Source organism: Ruditapes philippinarum, unplaced genomic scaffold (assembly GCF_026571515.1).
Source record: "Ruditapes philippinarum isolate M1 unplaced genomic scaffold, ASM2657151v2 ctg6076_1_1_1_1, whole genome shotgun sequence".
Taxonomy (NCBI): Eukaryota; Metazoa; Mollusca; class Bivalvia; order Venerida; family Veneridae; genus Ruditapes; species Ruditapes philippinarum.
In genome coordinates this window covers 45,141-54,830 of record NW_026865362.1, presented here as the reverse complement: position 1 = coordinate 54,830, position 9,690 = coordinate 45,141, and the positions used below count along the sequence as shown (strand labels likewise).

General features: G+C 30.7%; 1 protein-coding gene across 1 annotated transcript; it reads right to left on the bottom strand.

The window, feature by feature from the left end:
• Window positions 1-22: 22 nt before the first annotated feature.
• On the bottom strand, window positions 23-3,402 carry LOC132728750 (tenascin-like; the record flags this gene model as incomplete). Its single annotated transcript, XM_060714420.1, is given in 6 exon segments — window positions 23-90; window positions 443-636; window positions 1,104-1,233; window positions 1,911-1,991; window positions 2,451-2,608; window positions 3,278-3,402. Coding segments are annotated over 6 exon segments (663 nt in total), but the record flags the coding sequence as incomplete, so codon positions are not given.
• Between the last annotated feature and the right edge of the window lie 6,288 nt (window positions 3,403-9,690).

Below are 9,690 nucleotides of genomic sequence, written 5' to 3'. Positions count from 1 at the left end.
CATTTCCCCCATAAGTAGTGTAAAAGTTCCCCTGCGGACCGTGTATCCCTGCGCTTGCTCGAAGAACTAATTTTCCAACTAACATATCATCTGTTAAGTAAAGACAGTAACGTTTGATTGTAACGGAAAGTTCGGTTGTTGTTTTATTAAAAAAAAAACAAAAAAAAACATCAACAAACAAACAAAAACACATAGCAATGACAAAACGTCTTATTGGAAAAGCAAACTGGATATCTAATTGTATGACAAATTTTCTTTAAAAATGAATAAAGCTTTACATTTATCATATTTGGAATATAATAAGCTAATGGTTGTGTTACAATGTAACACTTAAACGTTTTCGATATTCTTGCAGAAATTGTGACACATATCTGTTATCAAATTAAAGGCGTGTAAGAAAGATTCTGCAAGCCTAACAGGAAAGATGACGTAATGAACATACTCGGTAGACTGGCCGGATATCCGTCGTCGCGCCACGTGATTGTGTCATGCTCGTGCGTGTCCCATTGATGCGTGGTGTGATGTTCTGTAATCCATTCTTGAGACTGTTTTGCAACGTCAACAAATTTCAGTTCCGGTGACCAGTATGAAAGACCTCCAAGATTCATTCCAACGGAAATGTTTCTATTCATCATCCTATAATGTTTCATATTATTTTCTCTTCTCACGAGACTAATACAAAATGGCTTCAAAGTTTTTTTATTTTCACGTGGCTTGTCTCATGAATTGATAATAAATATCGTATCACTATTTGAAGAAAGAAATGCTGCATTTCTAGAAGACCAAAATAACTTTAAACATCAGGAAAATTTTTTTCCCGAGTCCTAAGTACAAATGAGTACATAAAAGAAGGTCTGAAACCATGATTTATCTGATTATTTTCGGACTGTAAGTGGTAACACTTAAGCTTCCTGCTTCTGACAAAACTTAACTTGCTATTACTATTATTGTTGCTTTAATTGTTTGTGTATGAAACATGAACGATTAACATTGATTAACTTACACACGTTTGAGATTATAAAAAAGTATAATCATAAACACGTTACAATAGATAATAGTTGTCAACAGTCGTTGATTAAATGGAACATGATTATTATACGTACATGGTTTTATCAAATGTGTCACATGTAATTCCTTTATAACCCTCCCAACATTCACATTGTCCATTCCAGCACGTGCCGTATTTACACGTATGTGCACATCCACATACACCAGGTCCAATACACTGTACGTCTATAACAATCACGTGCAATAAATTTGAATCTACTTTTGCATTATTTCATGTAAAGCATGCAACGAATACAAGATTCAATAATAAATGTTTAAACCACCACACTGATGTTTCTGTCTTCGTGTTGGCAATATTTTTTTTACAGAGACAATGTTACTTTCAAGCCTATAAATGTAGAGCAAGAACAAATATTAACCTCCACAAATTATTGTCATGGCATCGTACGTTTAGGATATAATTTATCCTTAATCCGTAGAATTCCTTTTAAATATAAAACTAACAACAAAAAAACAACAAAAAAACAACAACTTCCGAATGTCCCTATGCAAAATCGGTTTGAACACGGAATTGCAACACCCAATTAGCTCCGGCTAAATTAACATGCAGACGCGTCTTTACAAATCATCAAAACTGAATAAAGAGTTGTTTATGTTTCCAGCCAGAATAATTTTTGTGTAAGCGTTTTTGTTTATTGCTTCAAACTGAACTGAGATTCGTTACCTAGTATGTTTTTGCAAGAAGTATTACCGGGATATCAAGGATGTTGCAAGTCCGTTTACAAATCGATGAATATCACTTTAATGTTAAACAGCATTCTACTACAATGCATGCACACAATGCAAAAGCATGTTGGATATATAAAGAAATATAACGGTGATTGTTTATGTTTTATGCTTACCATTCGGACAATTACAATCCCAGACACATCTATGTTGCGTCTTAGACCACATCCAGCCCCGGTCACATTTGCATGTATTATCTGTTTAAATAAATCACTCGTGAAAATAAAAAAATATACAATCGACAAAAATGTTATCCCTTAAAAATGTTATAACACAAGATTATGTCTTTAAATTACAATGAAGAACAATGGAGAGCTCTCCAAAGGATTGAGAACTTTAAATTACACCAAACATGATTTAAATTCAAAATGTTGAAGGTTTTGTTTGATGCATTTGAAGTGATCAAATGAAGTTGCCCAGTGACATCGGTATGCAATGCTAACTTGACAATGATGTTAATTTAAGTCAGAAAACACCCGTGCTTAAATAAAGCGTATTTTATTAACTAACAAGTATGCCCAGTTCCATATTTATCTGAAAAAGTGCACGATTCGCCCTCTATTATGCCCTACTTTGAAGACACAGACACAGGTTTTTCATTTCAAAACGTTTGTAAAAATAATACAGATCAGAAGATGAGACTGTTAATTACAAACCTTGCATGCATATTCCGTGACCATGACAACCGCAGTCTACACTACAATCTACACCATTGTATCCTTCATAACAATTACACAGACCACTGCGTGTGTTACATATCCCGTTCCAGTTACAATGTGGACACTTGGCATCTAACAGGAAACTGTCACATACACTATAATGTAGACATATAAATGAAAGAGAACTATATTAGAATGTACCCGTCGGTAAAAAAAGTAAGTGCCGGGTAATTACTACTCTTTGTTACAAAACGAAAGTACACGTGTATTGTTTCTTCCTTCTTTTGCCTAACAAAAAAGAACCGTGTAATTGTTTTTCTTTTGATCAAAGTCAAAGGCAAGTGCACAATCATGCAAATTCTTTGATAATAAAATTAAATAAGAAGAACAAATTAATAACTCAAATTTTTTCTTTATGGTGAATTTGCTTGTGAAAGTTTGTGGGCTTTCTCTAATTTAACAAATAAAGGTGTGCACGATAACCTATTTTTGATAAACATTGAAAGTACACTTGTGTTCCAGCCTTCCGTGTCTTACATCTTAGAAAAAAACAAACTGTGAAGCTTCAATTATTACACTCCTTGTCGTTTTCTTCAGCGCAGGTGCACTTCCTATCTTCAATGAACTAAGAATATTGGTGTACTTTTGTTTGCGTTGTGCATTTTACAATTATAAATAACATTCTTGTTGATGTGATTATTTGAATAATTGTTATATCATAAGATAATTACTCCCTCCTCTCAATTCTTGTTTTTTTCTGTAAATAATAATATTTAAGTTCATCTGTATTTAAAAAAGAGACATGTATTGAACAGTTATTTTACCTTATTACAGCCAGCAAAATCACGATGTTCATGTTTATTTTGGACGGCTAACTTAGCAGCGTTTAACAATTTCGCTTGCTGATAAGGAAAGTAGGTGGTTCACTTAAATAATGAAAACATGTGCCCTCATGATTAGACTACTGAAAGGTCATTTAGAAGGAGCTATACCGTACTGGCTAACAGACGGCGGATAAATTGCCAACTTAATTTGGCCATTGTATCGCAGTTATAAACAAAACACATTACTAGTAAAGGAATTATTCTTACATGGAAATTCCATTTCTATTGCATACATTTCTGCCAAATCACTTATCTTTCAAATACTTTGAGAAGATCCGGAAATATAATACATTTGCACACCCATTTCTTTTAAAAGTGCTCTATAAATGTTAAGATTAATATCAACTTAATTATATACATTGTGATCAGTAACTGAGATTTTTATCATTAAAAGTTCAAAATAACTTCCTTGTGTAAATAATTAAAGCTTCAAAGTACAAACTAATGTTTCACTTTTTTCCTTATCTCAATTTAATGATAAACGTGACATATAATCAGGTTTTTAGCTAATATTTCCCATTAATCCACAATTAAACTAGTTCACAAAAATCTATTGTAAGCCTATTACACTGACACGAATATAGTGGCACGCATACAATCTAAATTCGCTGTCTCTTGAATATGATGGAAGAAAGATCAATCAAACTGAAGTAACATTTTATTTTGAAACAATAATGCATGATAGAAGATTGCAATTAATGAACTATTAACCGACTTTCTTTTATTTTAACACTTTAATAGATACTTTAAGTATGTCCCGTGGCTCTATAATATAACTTTAAAGCAGCATACCTCAAGATTCATGCTTTCTTACATGAAAAATTCGAAAATATGTATGCAAAAGTACATTATTGTGAAGTGAACAAAGAAAGTAATTTACACATTTCAAAGAGTAAATTAACAAAAAAGGTGAAAAAATACAAAAATAGTCCTTACTGCGTTAGACATGCAGTAGAAATATGGTGATAAATACAATAATAGCACATAACATGGAAATCATTACTTAATGTTCTCAAACTTTTTATAATTGTCTATGAAAATAACGTTTCGATAGTTGTAAAACGAGAAATATGAAAGGAAACTAGACACAATTCCCCTATTTTTCCCCTTAAAATGCAGTTGATGAGTACATGCCAAGGAGTTGTCTTATTTATTGACATTTGTTGCGCTAGTATTCCTGCTATTGTTAATATGTCGAGTGTTTTCTTAAAAAATAAATAAATACAATTAAAACACACAAAAGAAAAACCACAAAAAACAACAGATAAAACAATCAATATTGAATATATACTTTGACGTCAAATGGATGTATTTATATATTTCATATGTGTTCTTATCTATAAAACACAATAAATTTTAAGTCTTTCAAAGATGCAAAATTACTCTACGAGTGACATAATTATGAAACGTATTAATCAGTGTGGTGCAGTGGTAGGCGAGATATTTTTGTGTAAATATTGTTCATTTGAAATATAATTTAAGTATTCAAGAGCTAAAATTGGAGTGTATATAGACTTAAGTATCTCTTATTTTACTAAATGACTTAACAAGAACATGTAATACATTGTCACTAGGCCCATATACAGTTTAACTAGAATGTTGATGTGGTACATAGTACAAAGTGTAACGGCTGCTATTATGGGTTTGCAAAGACGTCTTTGAGTATCTAAAGTTGTCAAAACATGAGTATTATAATTATATTATACACTAGTGAGGACAATTATTCATTGTTAAAAGTAGATAGGTCTATGTAAAATTAAAAATCACGATATTTTAAATAGTTCTTTTAAAAGGAAAGGGAGTTAAAAATCACGATATCTTAAATAGTTCTTTTTAAAGGAGAGGGAGTTACGAGCGAGTACAGTAAAAAAGACTCAATGTAACCGAGTCTGCAACATGTTTAATTTTGCCGGTTTGGGCGTTCGTTACGGGTTCTGTTTTTCACTATTGTAGTCATGATAATAGATAGGGTCGTGTTCAAAAACTTAATGTATTTTTTGGAGACATGTTGTTCTTTATTCAGGAACTAATACCTTCATTCCAAATAATAATAAAAAAAAATATGAAAGTGTCATTGACAATATGGCAGATTGTCTTCCGAAATATACTTTAAAAAAAGGAAAAAAAAATTGGTTTGCCATTCTAACTATGTTATCTTCTATCGGTAATACTGAAAAATACTTCGTCGGATTTCAGATGTTACATGTTTTACTTCTTATTTCTATCAACGATATTCATTTAAAATGTTGGCAATTCACCGAAATACCAAATTATGTTTTTCCTCAAAATAGATATGATTCTCAAAGGAAATTTGTTTTTATCATTATGGTTTCATTATGAGTGGGTGCTGAATATAAATCAATCATAGCATTTGCCGTGTTTTTCTTCAGTTTATTTCTTTACTTAGTAATTGTTGTTAAGCAACGTTTGATTGAGTTAGTTTTGTGCTTTTTGTGGCATATTTCTTCAACCAATTAAACACTTAATCATCTCAATAATTATATGACTTAAAAGTTATTTTCGTGTTAATACATTTAATAAAGATATCTTTGTCTTATAATACATGTTATACATGTATATATATAATTAACGAATAAGAACAATACTTTCTAAAAAAATTAACAGTTCCCTAAACTGCCAGCGTCTTTCTTATAAATATTCAAATATTATCTAACTTATTAAGTGACATAACTATTAGGCGGTAGGCTACAATAAATGTCCTGTAAATAATTTTAACTATCTTTAACTATTTATAATTATAATTTTCGTGTAAGTTAGGTCAGATAGCTAAGAAATAGTTCATTGTATTACAAGTTAAATTGCCAGTTGCAGGATGGAACACTTGACAATACCCTTGTAGAAACGTGTAAGTTTACCGAAAGTCTAGGAGACATGTACACAACTAGGAAGAAATCCACAATATCTAATAAATATAAAGATACTTACCTGATACTAATGTCTAAGTGAAGTGTGTGAGTGGCTGATTGACAATTTAACTGACTGACTGACTGACTGACCACTGACTGACTGACTGACTGACTCACTCACTCACTCACTCACTCACGCACTCATTCAGTCTAATATAAAAAGAATAAAAAGAAAAGGCATTATTTCCTGCTATATTTTACAACTACCTTGATTGATTGACAAGCAATAAAATTTATGGTAAAATGTTCTAAACATATTTATTAGAAAAGTATGACATTAAGTAGGTGATTTAAAGTAAATTTGACAGTATCTATTCGCTGCAAAAATTAAAAGGCTCCTTATCATGAAGAGTGCTACTTCAGATATAAGTAAAATGCGTTTTTAATTTGTTATTTATTTTCACTTATTTGATAGTTAAAACACTTAACTCAACTTTTTTCTTTTTTCCTGGATCAAGATGTTATTTTGTTCATTAACAATAAATATTTGTGTTATATACGTGTTACCCCTTATTGTGTTTATTATGTTTCAAATATATGTTTCACATTTGGTATACTCTGATCCGTCAGTATCAATGTTTCACCTTATTTCTTGGACAGTGAACAATTGTGTTACTTTATGTAGAAATTCATGTAAACAACTACCTTTTCGGTTGTGTACAGCTATTAAAGTACATTTGTGAGCTTACATGTATATTATTAGTTTTAAAGATTCTTTTGAAAGGTTATTTGGAAATATTACCCAAGCTGCTGTACGAGCACGATATCAAATATATTGTAAGCTAACATATATCTTGTGCTGTACATTCCTGAAAGACAGTTTAATTTGTATGATCAATATTTTACAAGCAAATGGATCTCAAACTTTCAAACTGATACTTATTTTGATGATACAAAGACAAATAAAACACGTTTAAGCACGTATGAATGCATCTGTTTTTACTAACGATGAGTATTATTGATGATATCAAAAGCTTACAAAATCATTTCATAAATATTATGTGTATTACAAAATGGTTTGCATTGAATATCGAGCGTGAAAATAACAAAACAGATGACTATGTAAGTAGACAACAATAATTATAAAAATGAAACATAATAGCCTAAACAGTTCCAAAATCTTCACATTATAAATAATGAAAACGTAGCGTCGCAAAGTATACTCCCAGAAGAGATATGAAGTTCTTGAAACTACCATTCTATTTTTAAACATCAAATGTTCGACATATAAGTTTAAAGTTTTTGAATTTTCGAAAAACACCCTCAGCCCAAAAATATTATATGTAGTCAACAGTAAACTGCGGATAAGCCATTTTGTTAGTTTTGTAAAATAATGTGCAAATTCTTACCCAAGTCAGTTCCCTGTTGCTTGGTCGATTATTGTTTGTTGTTTCTTTTCGATCGGCGACTTATGCCTTTGAACGAATGAAAATTTCAAACAAATTTTCATATTCTATATTATTACGAATGAGCACGAAATAGGGGTCTTAAACTGCATGAACACTTGAGTAAGTGGCGTGTGGCATAAAAGCGCGCGCAAGCAATTAACGTTATTTATAGTGAGCCATGGTAAAATGAACGCTACGTATTCAAAACAATAATGATCTAATCCAAAGATTGTTTAAGTTTAGAGGAACTTCTTTACAAGAACAAAAGACCCAACGCTCTAACCTAAGGAAAATGACCGCGAGAGTTCGGCTTGGCATGATTGGTTCTTAGGTCGGCAATTTGTTTTTGTTTTTAAATTATAAAGTGTATATATTTTTGTGCCACCCGTTAAAGACCATTTGTCTGATTATGTTGAAGAATAGCCCTTGCACTAGATTGAAGGTTGTGTTTTACAGCAATACTTATATATACTCAACATTACTAATTCCGCGACGGTAATAGCATATGTTCATGTGACCAGTGTTAAAATTGGTCACAATTGACATAGTTTAATTATACACGTAAACAACAAAGTTTTTATGCAAAATCCTCTTAATTTGCACGACAAAGGTAGTTTTTTGTTAATTGTTATGCATATTGCAAACGAATCATTACTGTACTTTAAATGAAATGGTTCTATAAGTTAACTGTAAGAATATTTAGTAAATAGGCACTCAAGACACACTAATTTGGAAAGGAAGTTCAACTAAATATCGACTTTTAAAATATTTGAACATGACCTTTACTTTAATAATACACCTATTTTCCTTCAGTTTGTGAATCTTTCTAAAATAACTAATTGCCAACTTGATTGTGAGATACCCAGTTATATACTACGATATACGTAAATAAATGAAACTTTATACGTAACCATGGTTATATAAATTCATTTATATGTCTATATAGTGGTAAAGTTGATCAGAGAAATAAAACACATCTCAAAAGCAAAAATAATGATAAATGTTTCTTTTAAAGAATGGTTTTGATGTTTTGGGTTATATATTTTATAACACAAATGTCTAGACTTGTTCAATAGGCTGATTTAATCAAATCATACAGGGCTTATATTTTACGCAACGTCTATATTATATTCTATGAACTATATTAATCAAACGTTATGCTCGTAGGCGTAAAATATTGTTGCTCGATACACTTGAACCTTTTGTGTTTTTATTCTTGTATATTCTAATACTTATATATCTGTCAAATATAATGCACTGTACAGTATAACATTGATTTTTTCTAAATAATCAATGAATCATTTCTGTCTTGGCATTTCAGCAAACAACGAAGCTATTGCAAAAGTATTCAAAAATTCAATAATATATATTACAATGGCTTAACGAATTCTGGAAATAATTTCTGAATATTTCTTAACGCATTCACATTAATGTAAATTTGTTAATATGTATTTATTTCAGCTTAATCATGTCAGGATATCAGTTCTGCTGGCTTTTAAACGAAACTATTTAAAAAAATATTCTAAAAGGCATATTATGTCTCAGAAATGAATAATGTTTTCCTTCTTTACAAAGGGCAAACATGAGTTTTATAACGTTTAAATAATAGTTTAAGAGCACATGAAATGTTTAGTGATAGAAGAAAATGGCATTGAATCTGTATTTACTTGTCATAAAGGTCGCAAAATGTTAACAAAGTAGTATTTTGTCTTCCATACAAAATAATAAATCACTATAACTGTACTAATTGCAAAAGAGTAACAGAAACAATAAACTGTCCAGGTAAATGGCCTATGAGAATCTTTATGGAAACTGTTACAAGACACCAAAAGTAAATAAAAAGTTTTTGGGAATCAATAGTAAAAGCATTTCTGGGGCATAATAGGACTTTAAAGATATCGCTACTGTTTAACTGTTTGGAACGCTATTTCTATTGATTTAATCAGTTAAATAACCAAAGTAATACAAAAAATGAGAACATCATATTTCGACTAATTTCAATGTCATTTGATTCAATGAATTACAGTTGAACGTTACT